Consider the following 16,297-nt stretch of genomic DNA (forward strand, 5'->3'; position numbering starts at 1 on the left):
AAAAAAAAAAAAAAAAAGAGAGAGAGAAAAAAATTTTGAAAATTTTTATTCTTTCTCTTTTCTTTTCTTTTCTTTTGGCACATAAATTTGAAAATAGATGACTAAAGGCTTCCCATTTTTGAACATATAAATGATAAAAACAAAATGCATTAAAGGATGAACGCGGCTTATATAAACCTTTTGATTCTGGAGCAATCATGCTTGTTTGTCTCTATTCGTAATACATTGTTTGTACTCCGATATAAGAATCATTAATAAATAATAGATGCTCACAGTACTTAAACCTAGTTCTTGAGTTTGATCTTATGAATTCTGAAAGACATGCATAATCTTTTTTTTTTGAGGAATAGATTATCTTGTTCTAAAAAGAGCTATCCCCCGTTCATTGCAGTTGTACGAGAAAATCTAATTGTGTTCAAACTCTATTGGTGAAGGTATTATCCTAATGATCTGTAATCTGTTTCCTTATAGAGGCCCTATCTCTCTCTTTTACAAATGTATCCTTCCTGCATTTGAATGCAATATTGTTAAATTAAAAAAAAAAAGAGAGAGGAGAAGGAGGCGTTTAAGGGGGAAAGAAACACGCTATCATTTTTAAACCTTGACAATCCTAGACATGCTCCTGCAACCCTCATCGGAGAAAGGAATACAAACTTTTGAAATTCCCTCAGACTTTAATTTAACATTTCTCTTTTTATTTATTTCTCTACACTTGAAATGCTGCAAATCTCTGACCAAACTGATACCTTAACGCCACCTTCACTTGTAGCTCACTGGTAAACTATAGCATGATTGATGGATAATAGTTGTCCTTACTTAATGGAATACTTTTAGGTTTCATGCGATTGACAGTCCTATTGTAGATCCTATAGCACTCAGAAAAGCAAAGAGACTCGGTGTAACTGAGCAAACTAGATCACCGCCCAAAAATTGGGTGCCATTCTCAAAGCGCGACAATGCAGCTCTCGAAAAAGCGTGTAGATCGGATATCCAAACTGTTCCTGTAAATGAAGACCATTTATTCGAGGTCAATATCACCAAACGAGAAATTAATCCCGTTTATTGGGAAGGTCCTATATTTGAAGTACGTCGAGCTACTTGGTTCGTTCAAATAGATGGAACATGGATCCCGTGCGAAGAAAAAATGGCAAAACAAATCGAAGAAGGATATCTGTAATACAAATCATAGTGTCATAACATAGGCTAACTCATTGTTATAGGAAGCATAAACCTTACAAACGACTGATAATACAACCAACTGAAGAAGAAACAGAAGATAGTGCAAAACGTACGGACGCCCTGGATGATACTGCCCCCAGAAAGGACAGTATTGAAGAGTACATTGAAGAAAAAGAATATCTGTTGGGCCCTTATTTGGGACAATATGTTGTTTATAAAGATTCAGCACATGCTTGGCTACTGTAGTAAGCGACCCATCCTGTTTTATTAATCAACTTAACCTCTACGATTAGTGACACGACTGGAGCCAAGATTGCTAAAAATTTACTTACAAAATTGACAAACAACCAAATCCTTGGTGGTAGACAACTGATTCGTGGTTATCGAGAAGTTATGGTGGAGACTAAAAAACAGAATGAAGAAAAAGAGGAAGCAGACAAGAAGGAGCAGACAATAAAGAGTGAAAATGAACCAAAAGAAGACAACTTACATACCCTACCTCCAAATGACCACAAGAAAAGAGAAGAGTTTGATAAGGAAAATATGATAAAACAGGAAGCGGAAGATTACGAGAATGAAGAAAGTGAAGGAGACCTCAGGGCCATTGATCATCTAGTCTTTGTTATCCATGGGTATATAAAGAAAGGATGTACTGCTCTATAAACTAACATATAAAAGAATTGGGCAAAAAATGTCTGAACGCTTAGGGCAGAATTTCGTACATGGTAAATGCTTGTAGATATATATGTTATTTTTATATTAAACAAGCGATCAAGATGTGAACTTGCTGAGAAAGACAATGAAATCCACTTGGCCGATTGCATTATCTGGAACTAAGCCATTAAAGCGCTCAAATGGCATTCAAGTACTTCCTATCTTGTGGCGAAATAGCATTAGGCTGGGAGCAGAAGCAGAACTCGGCATTGAACGAGAATCCGATATGGGGTTATCACCCGAAGGATTTGATGATGGATGCCCAACCATAGACGAAATCACGCTAGATGGCGTGCCAAATATAAGAACACTTGTCTCTGACGTATTCTTAGATAGTAAGTAAAATTAAACAAGGTATAAACGAGATCTTATATATTTCTAGTACCTCTCTATTTTACCAACAAGTACCACGATCAAATGATCCACTCTGTGACTAAAGAAATAAATCGCGTATACAAGTTGTTTATTGAAAGAAATCCAAGCTTTTTAAAGAATAAAGGGCAAGTCTCTATCCTTGGTCATTCGCTCGGAGTAAGCGCCTTTACATATCCTAACCATTGTACTTAATCATTTATACAAAAAAAAGTCATTATTAGCCTTTGATATACTCTCTGTTCAGCCATTTCCAGCAAATCAAAAACCTGATACAGATACCGTAGCCATATTAACCGAAAAGAAACCTGCGATTACTCTTAATTTCTCTGTAAAGAATTTCTTCGCTGTTGGTTCACCTTTAGGTATGATTATGGTTTTGCGAGGTCATAAAATGGTTTCTCGAAAGGCGCTTGCCACCAATACTGTTCCCCATCATCCCATTTCTCCTTCAAATGGTGCATCTGCTACTGTGTCATTTGCATACCCTGCTGTTGACCATGTATACAACATTTTCCATAGATCTGATCCAGTTGCCTATCGTTTGGAACCATTGGTCGCAAGACAGTATGGAGCAAAATTAAAACCAGCTTCAATTCCATATATTAAGGGTGGATTGAAGAGTATGCTTGACGCTGGTTTTGTTGTTGGAAACGATTTAGCTACTAAGGCTGGAGCTATGCTTGAATCTTTTAAATCAGGCATTACAAGCAGCTTGTTTATGCGAGGATTAGGCTTTAATAAGCAAGAAAAAGATGTCACAGAGCTTAAGCAGCGCTCTCAAAGTGATCCAGAAATAAAAGCTTCTAGAGCAATTACAACATGCGAAGCAAAGCTGAAAATGCTGAATCCTACAGGAAGAATTGACTTTTGCTTGCAGGAAGGGCTATTGGAGAACGCGTATATCAGTGCCTTAAGCGTACATATGTCCTACTGGCAGGTAAGTAATACAATAGCTAGTATTTATCATCATTAATAGTTTCATTCAAAGGATATTGACGTCGCTGGATTTCTTATTCGAGAAATATACAAAGAACAACGACAGATGAACCTTGTTCATAGTAAGACAGCATATGTCTAAGTTGTTTATTACTATTATTCAAGTGGACTGGGATTCGTTGGATCATATTGTCTAGGTAAATTAAGTCCTACACGTTTGGCTGAAAGCTCAATCTTTTTCTTTTGTTCCAATACAATTGCTGAATATAGCTCCCTTAATTCCTAAAACTATTATTTAGCTATAGTCTTGTATGAATTTCATTTTTCTTTACTCTATGTTTTCTGGAGCTTTGAAGATAAGTCAAGACGTTTTCAGCATTGTTATTCAATGCTGTTACTTTTGAAGGATCTGTAACATGTTGATTGCTTTTATAAATTGCTTTTAATTCCTGAGCAAAGCTAGGATTATTTGCTCCTTTGGTGTACTAAATTGGCTTTATTAAATAGTTTTTCAATATACAATAGCTCTTACTTGTTTATTAACCTCTCTTAATAATTGACGATAAATACTCAAACTTCTTGACATTTGGATTCAGGAGAGAAATAATAAGAATAGCAAAATCGAATCATGAGCGTGACTTTATTTTACAGGATGGGCTTGCTTTTTACAATTAGCTCATTGTTCACAATAATGAAGGTTTGTACTGTTTTGATCAACTACAAAGCTTCTTTGTAAAGTTCATTTTTGAATGTGTTTAAAATATGTTGTATATAGTATAAAATCATGAAAATTTTGTTTATTTCTTTAGCTCGTACTCATTGGTACACATGATGATGTCCACACCGTTTTTTTCATTTATAAAATATTAAACATTATTATTGATTTCAAATGTAGTGGTAATCAGATTAGCTTTATGCCAGGACTGTATACTCTTTAATATATTGTCACTTTGGAATGCAAGCACTGTAATATTTAAACATACGCCACAAATTCAAAGCCGTTTACAGTAAGCCACTCGGCAAACTATTTTGCCAGAATTCACATGTTGAAAAAGGGAAAAAACGAAGTCACAGTGTTTACTATCTTGTGGCGTATACTAGCACACTGTGATAGGAAGGCACGTTGCCCAATCGAAGTAAGATTGGTGTAACTATTCGATGAAGGTGAAGATGTCTATTAACATGGTCCGTGTTGCTGAGCGGGATTAAGACCCCGTTTCCATGCAGAAAACTACATGTTTCTGAACCTTTCATTTTCTGCTTTTTATATCGACCAACCTTTGTGATGTTGTTGTGGTTGTTATGGTTGTAATGGACAAAAATACAATGGGACTCTTTATGTTTCTTTTATTTGGAAGAATAAAGATAAAAGTGTTAAAACTGATAGTTACACATATTATATAGAATTGTAATTATTATTATGATTGGTCAGTTTATGTTACTGAACTTTTGTTATTGACATGTAAACACTGCTTATTAACTCTTATTCAACGTGGGATACGACAACCTTATTTTTTTTTTAACAAAATTAAAAGAGCAATGCTTTGCTAAAAGCTCAATTCATTCAATAAATCACCTACGATTTGAATCACAACCTTTTCCTTTTTATTTTTATCTTTTATTAACTTCTGAATAATCCAACCAAGTGGATTCAGGAACCTTTTTATCTTTATTACTCTTTTTACTGTACAACTCAGTCTGATCAACTTTAAACGACCTGGTGGCCACACAATGAACCTTTATTATAACTTTACCTTTTAAACACTTTTAATACAAACACACAAACTTCTATTTTTATTATCCTTTACAACACACTCAAATCCAGGGTTTACAAAATTTACAATATGCTTACCGGCTGCCTACAGCTTGAGCTTAAAGGAAAATATAAGTCACGTGGGTTATGAGTACCTTTTTTTTTCTACATTTTAAAGTTACATGCTACTAAAGTGTCGCAATCTTTTACAAAAGGTTTATTTTGCGATCCTTTTTCTTGAATGATTATTAATCTTTTGATTTCAATTGTAGAGCTTTATTGAACAAATCGTCACTAAAGAGCAATTCGATGATAATGATCAATCAGACACTGATGGACAACTTCCAACTGATTCTCCAGTATTTGACAATACAACGCCTGTAGTTCCTCAGAAAGCGCCGTCTCATAAATTAGTTGATGTTATAAAGTAAAAGAAAAAAAAAAGCAAGTTTATCAATAACTGTTATAATAAGCTGTCCAACCTTAGAGAAAAAACTCCTGCAAAATCATGGACCTTAAATGACTTTGAAATTGGACCCTGTTTGGGTAAAGGGAAGTTCGGCCAAGTCTACTTAGCAAGAGAGAAGAAGAGTAAATTTATAATAGCACTGAAAGCTCAGTACAAGTCTGAAATCATATCCAACAGTACACAATATCAACTTGAAAGAGAAATCGGCATTCATTCACAATTACGGTTAGAAAAGTGCGCTATCATTAACAAACAAACAAATTAATATTTTTTAAAGACATCCTCATATTCTACGTCTATTTGGCTTTTTTCATGACGACAGTAGAGTGTATACTATACTTGAATACGCTGCAAGAGGTGACTTATTTAGTTCGATATACCGAAAGAGCCGATTCGAGGAACATTTAGCTGCAAAAGTAAGCTCATCGTATTCCTTTCTATCACATAGTAATAATGACATACTCTATAGTACATTTGTCAACTAACACAGGCCCTAATCTACCTTCACAATAGAAGTATTATTCACCGTGATATTAAACCAGAGAATTTACTGCTAGATGAAAAAGATAATATAAAACTTGCTGATTTTGGATGGTCTGTGAGAACGAGAGTTGTTGAGTAAGTAAGCTGATTGTTGGTTTTTCGGTATGCTTATACTATCTTTAGTAACAGAAGGCATACACTATGTGGTACACTAGATTATCTTCCTCCAGAAATGGTCGAAGGAAGAGACCACGATGAAAGCGTTGATCTTTGGTCCTTGGGTGTTCTTTTATATGAAATGCTCGTGGGGCGACCGCCATTTGAAATTCCGTCCAAAGAAAGTCGAGAGAGTGTTTATGAAAAAACATATATGCGAATCCGTAGGGTGGATTTAAACATGCCAGAATTTATCAGTAAAGAAGCATCAGATCTCATACGAAAACTGGTCCAATACAAACCAACCCATCGGCTGCCATTACGGCAGGTACTATGCCATCCTTTTATCAAGCGACATTTAAAGTGATACCTCTTGCTCATTGGTTAGTCTGAGATTTAATTTTAGTCTTTTTTATTCCATTGAGCTGTGCTTTTTTTTTTCATTTCTACATTTTTTTCTTTTAATAAAGATTCTCCCAATGGCATCGTACCGTTCTAGAAGTAGACATAGGTCTCCTTCACCTTCAATGAGTAAAAGAGCAAAATATTCTCACAGAAGCCGTAGCAGAGACCGTGATAGATATAGATCTCATCGCTCTTCTCATCACCGTTCTTCACGATATGACAACCGTTATGACGATCGCTACGATGATAGGCCGTATTCATCCTCACGACATCGCCACGAATATGTAAGTATAAATGATAAAAGACCCCGTTCACGAGAGCCAACATCAAGAAATCATGCTGTAGAAAAGCCATCGGCTGAACGTCAAGAATCGGTGACGGTAAGTACGGCGTAAAGATAGTTTTGTATTTATTTAATTAATCTTGAATAGAAATCAACCATTTCTACTACTCCCGATTCAAACTCGATCAGTACAAGCTTAGCTGACCGTGAAGAAGCATTGCGAAGAAAACAAGAGCGAGTAAGAAAGTGGAAAGAAGAACGAGAAGTTGCCAAACGTTTAGAAGAGGAAAAGAAGAAGGCAGAAGAAAAAGAATCAAAGCAAGTTATAGAAACAAGCGCCAATGACAAAGCTCAAGAGGATGAAGATAAGCATGAATTGAATAAAACAGAACAAAAACAAAAAGAGGAAGACAAAGAGGAGCCTAAGCTATTAGAGCAGTTTGCAGCTATTAAAAAAGCAGCTGCTGAAGCTGCCGCCAGAGAAGAAGAAGAAAAGAGAGACGAAGAGTCAGAACAACAAGCTAAACCTTTAGAAGAGGAAGCTGATGCAACTGCTGGTAAAAAATGGAGTCTGGAAGATGATTCTGAATCTGAAGGTGAAGATCATATGGAGATTGATGGAAACGTCAATCATGATGCTGATGAGGCAGAACGAACATTTAAGCCTCTTCAAAAAACTCAAACTGAAGAAAAAGATGAACCGTTGCTTGGATCAAAGCCTAGAAATACTCTTGTGACAACGAATGTTTTTACTAAGCCAAAAAATACAATGATGATGGGATTTGGACTAAAGAAAAATGGAAATACCAACATCAAGAAACCAGTAGTAAAGAAGGATACGCCAAAGAAACAAAATCCTGCTGCTGAAGTAAAACCAGATGTGATTATGAAGGATGAAGACATGGATCCTTTAGAAGCTTACATGTTGGATGTTCGTGAAGAGGCAAAAAAAATAAATGAAGAAGACAAGAAGCGCTTTGAAAAGCTAAGCAAGGCTGATAAAGGATATTCACTTATGGATATCGATGAAAATACTAATGAAAATGGAAATGAACAAGACGAGGAAGAGGAGATTGGTAGTGACCCCGAAGATATTATTGCGTAAGTTTTAATTTTATACCTTTATATATACTAATGTATCCTGTAGCTATGCAGCAAAGAAAGTCAAGCGAAAGGATGTTGCACCTGTAGATCATTCAAAGATAGAGTACGAAGACTTTAGGAAAGACTTTTATATTGAGCCACCGGAACTGAGAGAAATGACACCTGATCAAGTTGATTTGCTCCGTATCGAATTGGATGGTATTAAAATCCGTGGCGTCAATTGTCCCAAACCAATCACCAAATGGACACACTGCGGGCTTCCTGCTGGCTGCCTTGAGGTTATTCGTAAACTAAAGTATGAAAAACCAACTGCTATTCAGGCACAAGCTATACCTGCTGTCATGAATGGTCGTGATGTTATTGGTGTGGCAAAGACTGGTTCTGGAAAAACGATTGCATTTCTGCTTCCTATGTTTCGTCATATCAAGGATCAAAGGCCACTAGAAGCAGGTGAAGGGCCAATTGCTGTCATTATGACTCCTACTCGAGAGCTTGCAACACAGATACATAAAGAGTGTAAACCATTCTTAAAAGTACTCAACTTGAGGGTAAGCATAAGCAAGAAGAAGAAAAAATACACGTTTTTAAACATTTTTTACGTAGGCTGTTTGCGCTTATGGTGGCAGCCCTATTAAAGATCAAATTGCAGATTTAAAAAGAGGCTGTGAAATCATTGTGTGTACACCTGGTCGTATGATTGATCTTCTCTGTGCCAATTCAGGCAGAGTAACAAATCTTCGACGTGTTACCTATATGGTAATGGATGAAGCCGATCGTATGTTTGATATGGGCTTTGAACCGCAGGTCATGAAAATTGTTAATAACGTTAGACCTGATCGTCAAACAGTCTTGTTCTCTGCGACATTTCCTCGTCAGATGGAAGCTTTAGCACGAAAAGTGCTAAAAAGGCCATTAGAAATTACTGTTGGAGGTCGTAGTGTTGTATGTGAAGATGTTCTTCAAATAGTAGAAGTTAGAGAAGAAAAGACAAAGTTTGTAAGACTTTTGGAAATTCTGGGTAAACTCTTTCATGATGAAGGAGAAGATAATGCTAGTGCGATTATCTTTGTGGATCGTCAAGAAGCAGCAGACAACTTACTTCGTGATTTAATGAGAAGAGGGTACCCTTGTCAGTCTTTGCACGGTGGCAAAGTAAGATTGATACACATAAATTATACTTATTCTAACAATATCATTAAATAGGATCAAGCCGACAGAGATAGTACAATATATGATTTCAAATCCGGTATTACCAACATCCTTATTGCAACGTCGGTAGCAGCTCGTGGATTAGATGTGAAAAATCTCAAGGTAGTTATCAATTACGAATGCCCTAATCATATGGAAGATTATGTTCACCGTGTCGGGCGTACAGGTCGAGCTGGAAACAAAGGTACAGCTTACACCTTCATCACGCCAGACCAGGACCGATATGCTATGGATATTTGTAAAGCTCTCAAACTCAGTGGACAAGAGATCCCATCTGATCTGCAAGCATTAGCTGATTCTTTCCAGAGCAAGGTCAAGGAAGGCAAAGAACGAGCCAGTGGTTCTGGCTTTGGTGGCAAAGGCCTTGAGCGTCTTGATAAGGATCGTGACTTGGTCAAAAAGATTCAAAAGAAAGCCTATGGTACCGGAGATGAAGATACAGATGAAGAAGACTTTGAACTCGAAACAAGTTCGACTAAAATGGATACTGATGAGGCTCCTAACAACAAAACAATTGAGCCTGTTGTGCCTGGTCAGGCTGCTTCTGCTGCTGCTGCTGCTGCTGCTCAAGCTGCATCGGCAGGTAAGGGAGCAGAAGAGCAACTTAGTGCAGCTGCCATGGCTGCTAAGGAAGCTGCTGCGGCTGTTGCAGCGCGTATTAACAAGATGAGTACTCTTAAAGCAAGTGTACAGGTTGGTACAGACGGTGCAGAAGGGCGTCCAGTATATACAGAGGAAATTGAAATCAATGACTATCCCCAAAAGGCAAGATGGAGAGTCACGAATAAGGTAAACAAGATACTTTTTACTCCCAAGTGTTAATATAAATTCTTTTAAATAGGATCAAATATCACAAATCACTGAAGTCACAGGTGCTGCTATCACCACCCGAGGTTCCTATTTCCCAGCAGGCAAGCAGCCTACAGGCAATGAACGTAAACTGTACCTGTTTATTGAAGGTGATTCCGAAATGGTTGTTGAAAAGGCGAAACTTGAAATTAAACGAGTGCTGCTGGAAGCAACAACAGCGCAATTGGAAGCCGAACGAAGAGGTGGAGCTGGTGGAACTGGAAGATACCAAGTTGTTTAAAATTTATAAGAAAAAAACACTATTATCTATTATTTTATTACAGTTGCTCTCATGGATGTAATAAAGTGCTTCATTGGAGGTAAAATGAGAATCACTTCATAAATAAACGCCCCCCACAAATGATAAATCAAAAGTGACTTTTAAAGCCAATGACACAGAAAATAAGTCCCGTTCAATGCGAAATACCAAAAAAGGAAAAAGAAGAGATAAGGAAAAAAAGTTTAAAGAAAAAAATACAAAAGAGTGCTCTTCTATCAAATCTTATCGATAAGAGAAATGAAAGAAAAAAAAAGGCCTACACTTTAACTTACCATCATAATTTATCTCTATGATTGAAGATGTTATACTTTTTTTTATAAATGTTCATATAAAACTCATGACGTTATATAATATAATGATGTTTAATCGGAATTGACCGGGAAACAAAAATAAAGCACATATTTGATAAAAAGATATACAAAGATATTGACTGTCACCGTGCGTATAGGGTACATTGTGGTGTTTATGAATAAAATATGAAATGATGTACATATACTATATATATATATATATTTACCATAATTTAAAGCATATAAATAGTGTCCTATATAAATAAGCAAGTGGTTACTAGTTTTGATAAAGTTTAAACCATAGTCACATGTGATAACTAAGGCATGAGGAGTGCCATAAATGTATTTTAAGCGATCTTTTTGTGATACAAGTTGAACAAATCGCGTTTTATATTTTATCCTTTTTTTCCCTCTATTTTTAAGTAAAGAATGTCCATTTTACCAATAAAGAAGTCATCAAAGCATATCATGGATCAAGTCTTATCTGATTCATTGTTTCCTGCTCAAGATGAACCAGCCGAGATAGAGGAAGAAGAGAAAGTTACAACAAAGAACAAAAAGGATCCATTAGCTACTCAAGTATGGCGTCTGTATACAAAGGCTAAGGATAATTTACCAAATGGTTCACGCATGGAAAACTTGACTTGGAGAATGATGGCAATGACATTAAACCATAAAAAAAAGAAGGAAGACGAAGAAAAAGTAACTACACCACCTGCAGCTGATGATACAACAGGCTTATTATCCTCCTCTGCTCCTCCTTACACTATGGACTATAATAATAATAATAACCAGAATAATGTATTAGTAGCGGGCAGCATGAGGGCATTTCACCCTACAGAACACAATCTACCGAAATACACAGTAAGCCTTTTGTTTCTTGCTTTTATTTCAGCTAACTCTGTTGCATTATTCTAGCCTCTAAAAAGAAGAGTGTCGAACAACGACTATGCCACATCCAACAGTATAACAATTCCTATTTCTTCATTTGATGATGACGACGATAGCCATGAAGGAGATCATTACTTTAGTCAATCAGTACCTTCTAACTCATATCTAATGCAAAATAATCAAATCAGAACATTATTACCAAACAGCAATTCATCCATGCCTAGTTCACCTATTGGCGATACTACCATGTTTACAACAAACGGAGTTAATCCTGGCAGTCTTAGCTTTGAAGAACTATTAAATGTATATTACCATGATTCAAGTACTACAGTTGCATCATCACCCTCTAGTTACAATAGTGATGATCACACTCAACAACAGCAATTATCGACTTCATTAAAAAACAAGAGAACAAGAAAATCAGATCAACAAGAACAAATAACAAGATGCTCTAATTGTCAAACAACCACAACGCCATTGTGGAGAAGAGATCCCCAAGGTCTGCCCTTATGTAATGCCTGCGGTTTATTTTACAAATTGCATGGTTCTGTTAGACCATTAAGTTTAAAAACAGATGTCATCAAGAAGCGCAATAGAAATGGCGGTAATAGCACATTACAAAAGCAACAACAGCAGCAGCCTTTGATTACCACTAGTAAGTTGAAACCAGTGACGCCTAATATTGTGATGAGACAGCAAACAGATACCAAAGTGGATAGAAGAAATACTGTTCATGCCATTAATAAAAGACCAAGCATAAATTCAAAAAGAAATAGAAGAACATCAGAAATGGCATTATCCCAAAATAGGGTAACCAACGATTTTATATTACCTTCATCATCCCCGCCTCCAACACAGTCATTTCCAGTACTTCCTATACCAACTGTTAGCAACGCAACTATGATACAGAACGATGAAGAATTAGCCACCAATGCTGCTGCTAATGCTATACTGGAATCCATTGGTATCAATCTAAACAGTCTACCTGCTGAATTATTACCACTAGTCGCTTCTGCTGCTAATTACCATGCTATAACTAAGCAAAGAGTACAGCAACAGCAACAACAGCAACAGCCCCCATTTAACTTTTATGAATCAGTCACAAGAACTCCTTAATACATATGATTTATGGTTTATGTATAAAAGAAACAATTTACTCAAGTTATCCTAGGCCGGTACTCAAGACAACCTTAAGATTATGCAACACATTATGCTAAGACTATGCAAGAGTAATAAGCAATGATTCAATATAGTAATTTTGCAAACAATTTCAAATTAAAATGCCTTATTCTCTTTTGTTCCCTTTTCAAGTGAAATTTTCACTCACAGTAACTATCTGGTATTGCAGCTCAAGTCATATGCGTTAGCCGTTTATTAGTGTTTCTTTATTCCTCTATCCTCACCTATGTCCTTGTAAGCACTGCTTTGTTTGTTAATGAGGACTTATATATCTTCAATCAGCATATCTCATCTATACAAAATCAAATCTATATAGCCACAGTTCCAGTAGGTATTATCATTATGTAAAGCTTATCAACTGTTGATCAAATTAAGAACATTAAACAATATTTTGATGCTGTAGAAGATACAGTGTCCTCGTGTTTATCCTAAAGCGAGTCAGCAGTTCTGATATGATAAAAATCATATTCTAAAGCCATCAAATGTTGTCCATATTCATAAAGTTACACTAAAGAAATTGACAAAGGAGCTTTTTTATTTGTTAATTTATTGTTGAGTCAACGAAAATATGAGAAGATACACTTCCTCCCTTGTCATTCTTTTGATGACTAACAACCGACAATTTTTGCACTTGCTGATAAAATTCACTGAAATCACCTTGTAAAGATTACGGTCGCTGATCTTGCTGGCTCTCTTTTCTACGCATATTATTTCATTTGAAGCATGACCTTTCTGTACTTTCAATCGACTTCATCATTTTTTTATCTGGCGCTGAAAGAAATGACGAAAAAAAGAAAAATGATGGCGTCTTTACAAATCAGAATGTTACCAACAATTTGTTGTGAATAATAGACAACTATAGCATTACATTATGATATATACTACTGATATGTAGAGTAGAGTCATCGACAGCGGTGTTTGTAGCTCGCTTGACTGCACAATACATTTCTTTTTTGAATAAAAGGTGTTTTCTGAGATTAAAAATATATTCCGTATGTGGCTTCCTTTTTGATAAAAGAAAATAGGATGGCTCTCTTCCTCTCTCCTCCTTTTTTTCTTTTTTCTTTTCATTTCATGAGCTTAGATATAGAACAAGTGCCAAACTATGGTACAATCCCTGCTGATGAAATCATTATAGAAGATTTAGATCTGTTGCAGTCGAGTAAACCTGGTTATGGTACAAGATCAATCTTTGAGGTATCACTGAACATTGTTAATGCTACTGTCGGCTCCGGTGTTATCGGTTTACCTTTTGCTTTATTCCTTTCTGGTTTCACCCTTGGCATAACCATATCTATCTTTGTTGGCCTATTGACCTTTGCAGCTGTTTACTCCCTTATTCTAACAGGTCAAAAGAGTCAAATATTTAACTTTGCTTCCCTTGCTGAAGTAGCAATGGGTCGATTTGGATACCATATGCTGAATTTAATGCTTTTTATACAAAGCGCTGGAAGTGTTATTAGCTATTTTATACGTAAGTTGCATTCTTACTCTTATCTTTGTACTAATCTATTCACACAGTTGTTGCGGATACCATACCCATCCTGCTGGGTCTTTATTTCCCTAGATACCCACTGCTGGCTGATAGGACCATTGTTACAGTGGTAGTCTCCATATTTGTGGTAAGCAAAAAATTAATATACCTTCTCAGTGTCGCTCACATCCTTATTTCCAGATATTCCCCCTTAATCTGTTTAGATCGATTGGTGCACTGGCAAAATGGTCTGCCTTTGCTGTACTCTTACTGCCCATTATGATTTTATCTGTCTTGATAAGGGCACCAGCCTATGCACCAGATCATGAGGCACCAATATTCAGACTGGGTAAGGATCCTATTGCGGCCGCAGGCATCATGTCATTTGCCTTTGTTTGTTCACAAGTGGCATTTTCAAACTATTTGTCCCAAAAAAACCAATCAACATCAGCCTGGAAGCTTTCCTCCATCGTATCCACCCTTATGAGTTGGACCATTTCGATCACATTTGCTGCTATTGGCTATCTAAGCTTTGGTCAAGATGTCTCTTCCAATATATTTAGTAATTTTCCTGCCGATGACAACATTATCAATATAGGTAGATTGGCACTAGGTCTATCTATGGTCTTGACAGTTCCGTAAGTTGATACAAATGTTGATCTTATGAACTCTGATAACCTTTTTGATAGTATGGCGTTTTATCCTGCAAGAGACGCCGTGCAAAAAACGATCGGCTTTGAGACTGTAGATCGCCAACCAACTGCTTTACAACACTATGGCATTACAGTCATCTTGTTTGCCTTCTTTTTGGTATGCGGTGTCCAAATTCGTTCTCTCGGAAAAGTATATTCCCTTGTTGGTGGTATTGCTTCTTCTTTCTTGGCTTATATTATACCTGGATTTGCCTATATTGCTGTCTTTCATCCTGCATGGTTAAGACGATCAGTGCCTTTAGTAGATAATAAGATGCCTCTTGTCAGTAGTGCTTGGTGGTTAGATATCATATCTGTTATCCTGGTTGTCTTTGGTGCGATCGTTATGCTTTTTACCGTAAAAAGCGCTTTCTAGTCTTGATACCCTTTAAATAAAACATTTGTCTGAGAGAATGTTATTTTTATTGTTTATTGAGCATTGTAATGCTTTCTCTCTTTCAATTGCATAAATACGTTATGATTCCTATCAAAGACTATGATTTGTTGGACGACCTTTGTAGTGGTTTTGTATGGGTAACCAAGTTACCCTTCCTCCACACTAATACCCTGCTTAATTTAGTTCACACAAAACTGCTACAGTCTTTTTTTTTTTTTTTTTCTCTTTCACGTGGAAGTTTATGTGTATTTTTCTTTTTTCTTTTTTTCTTTTCATAAAATAGACAATGATACAACCATTGAAATATCACTTGTTTAGTGAAAAAAACTTTCAAGGTCTAGTCTACTGCGACTATTGTGGTAAGCTGCTATGGGGCTTAGCAAGACAAGGTGTGCAATGCTCGGGTATGTCCTCTAATTGTTCGTAAATATATTATCTAATTGCTTTTTAGAATGTGGTTATAACTGCCACCTTACTTGTAGCGATAAAGTCATCCAGTGTAGACCAACCAGACGTTGGAGTCCAGATAGTCTTTCTGTTACTGATTCTGAGCCAGACTCTGTTTCAAAGTATTCAACTAATAAAGCCAGACCTTCACTCGACAGTCTACGCTATTTAGACGATGATACTGGCAGTATCGGTCGAAAACCAAGGTCAACCAACAATATGTATGACGATATACAACCATCTCGTTCGATGAAAAATCTGGATGAACCATTGAAATCTCCCACCTTACTAAGCAACAATAGATCCTATCGAAAATCATTAAAACAGCACCTTCAAAAGATAAACGCTCTCGGAGACACGGATGGCATGAGCCCACAGGCAACAGCCAAGGCGTTCACACGACTTGTCGCGAGATCAAGAGCGTTTTTCTACTTGGGCGAATTTGTCTATGATATTTATTGCTGGAAAAACAGTCTACATTCTTTACTCGTTTCTCTGTTTTGGATATCTACATGTAAGGGCACCTATATCTTACTTTACAGCTGATACAAAGTTTACCTTTTAGGTATATACCCAAGGACTCTACTATTAGTGCCTTTTTTTCCAGTATGTGTATTATATATTAAAGTCGGAACAAGGCCGCAGGAGCATGCATCACAGGTACTCGCTCCTCGATATAATGAAAATACAATTGAATATTACAGAAATCTGGAGCAAATGCAACATACCTTC

At 36.5% G+C, this 16,297-nt stretch overlaps 6 protein-coding genes across 6 annotated transcripts; all 6 read left to right on the forward strand.

The window, feature by feature from the left end:
* Nucleotides 1-372: 372 nt before the first annotated feature.
* On the forward strand, nt 373-3,518 carry RHIMIDRAFT_101081 (DDHD-domain-containing protein). Its single transcript, XM_023605108.1, has 9 exons — nt 373-776; nt 835-1,173; nt 1,221-1,424; nt 1,473-1,811; nt 1,858-1,904; nt 1,956-2,228; nt 2,276-2,424; nt 2,480-3,205; nt 3,257-3,518. Exons 1-9 carry the CDS (start codon nt 718-720, stop codon nt 3,344-3,346), a joined length of 2,226 nt encoding a protein of 741 aa, XP_023461019.1. The 5' UTR covers nt 373-717; the 3' UTR covers nt 3,347-3,518.
* Nucleotides 3,519-5,272: 1,754 nt separating this feature from the next.
* On the forward strand, nt 5,273-6,432 carry RHIMIDRAFT_286937 (kinase-like protein; the record flags this gene model as incomplete). Its single annotated transcript, XM_023613425.1, has 5 exons — nt 5,273-5,316; nt 5,445-5,651; nt 5,704-5,842; nt 5,896-6,044; nt 6,093-6,432. 5 exons carry the CDS (start codon nt 5,273-5,275, stop codon nt 6,430-6,432), a joined length of 879 nt encoding a protein of 292 aa, XP_023461020.1.
* A 1,207-nt stretch (nt 6,433-7,639) lies between these two features.
* On the forward strand, nt 7,640-10,156 carry RHIMIDRAFT_209489 (P-loop containing nucleoside triphosphate hydrolase protein; the record flags this gene model as incomplete). The annotated part of the gene is made up of 5 exons (XM_023607143.1): nt 7,640-7,854; nt 7,901-8,405; nt 8,461-9,009; nt 9,061-9,855; nt 9,908-10,156. The coding sequence occupies 5 exons, from the start codon at nt 7,640-7,642 to the stop codon at nt 10,154-10,156; spliced, it is 2,313 nt and encodes a 770-aa protein (XP_023461021.1).
* A 1,667-nt stretch (nt 10,157-11,823) lies between these two features.
* Nucleotides 11,824-11,973, forward strand: RHIMIDRAFT_189890 (GATA-domain-containing protein; the record flags this gene model as incomplete). Its single annotated transcript, XM_023605915.1, has 1 exon — nt 11,824-11,973. A coding segment is annotated over one exon (150 nt), but the record flags the coding sequence as incomplete, so codon positions are not given.
* Nucleotides 11,974-13,629: 1,656 nt separating this feature from the next.
* On the forward strand, nt 13,630-15,097 carry RHIMIDRAFT_209487 (uncharacterized protein; the record flags this gene model as incomplete). Its single annotated transcript, XM_023607142.1, has 4 exons — nt 13,630-14,029; nt 14,077-14,177; nt 14,231-14,667; nt 14,719-15,097. The coding sequence occupies 4 exons, from the start codon at nt 13,630-13,632 to the stop codon at nt 15,095-15,097; spliced, it is 1,317 nt and encodes a 438-aa protein (XP_023461023.1).
* A 307-nt stretch (nt 15,098-15,404) lies between these two features.
* Nucleotides 15,405-16,130, forward strand: RHIMIDRAFT_249374 (uncharacterized protein; the record flags this gene model as incomplete). Its single annotated transcript, XM_023610607.1, has 3 exons — nt 15,405-15,522; nt 15,570-16,079; nt 16,108-16,130. The coding sequence occupies 3 exons, from the start codon at nt 15,405-15,407 to the stop codon at nt 16,128-16,130; spliced, it is 651 nt and encodes a 216-aa protein (XP_023461024.1).
* Between the last annotated feature and the right edge of the window lie 167 nt (nt 16,131-16,297).

Source organism: Rhizopus microsporus (assembly GCF_002708625.1).
Source record: "Rhizopus microsporus ATCC 52813 unplaced genomic scaffold scaffold_39, whole genome shotgun sequence".
NCBI lineage: Eukaryota > Fungi > Mucoromycota > Mucoromycetes > Mucorales > Rhizopodaceae > Rhizopus > Rhizopus microsporus.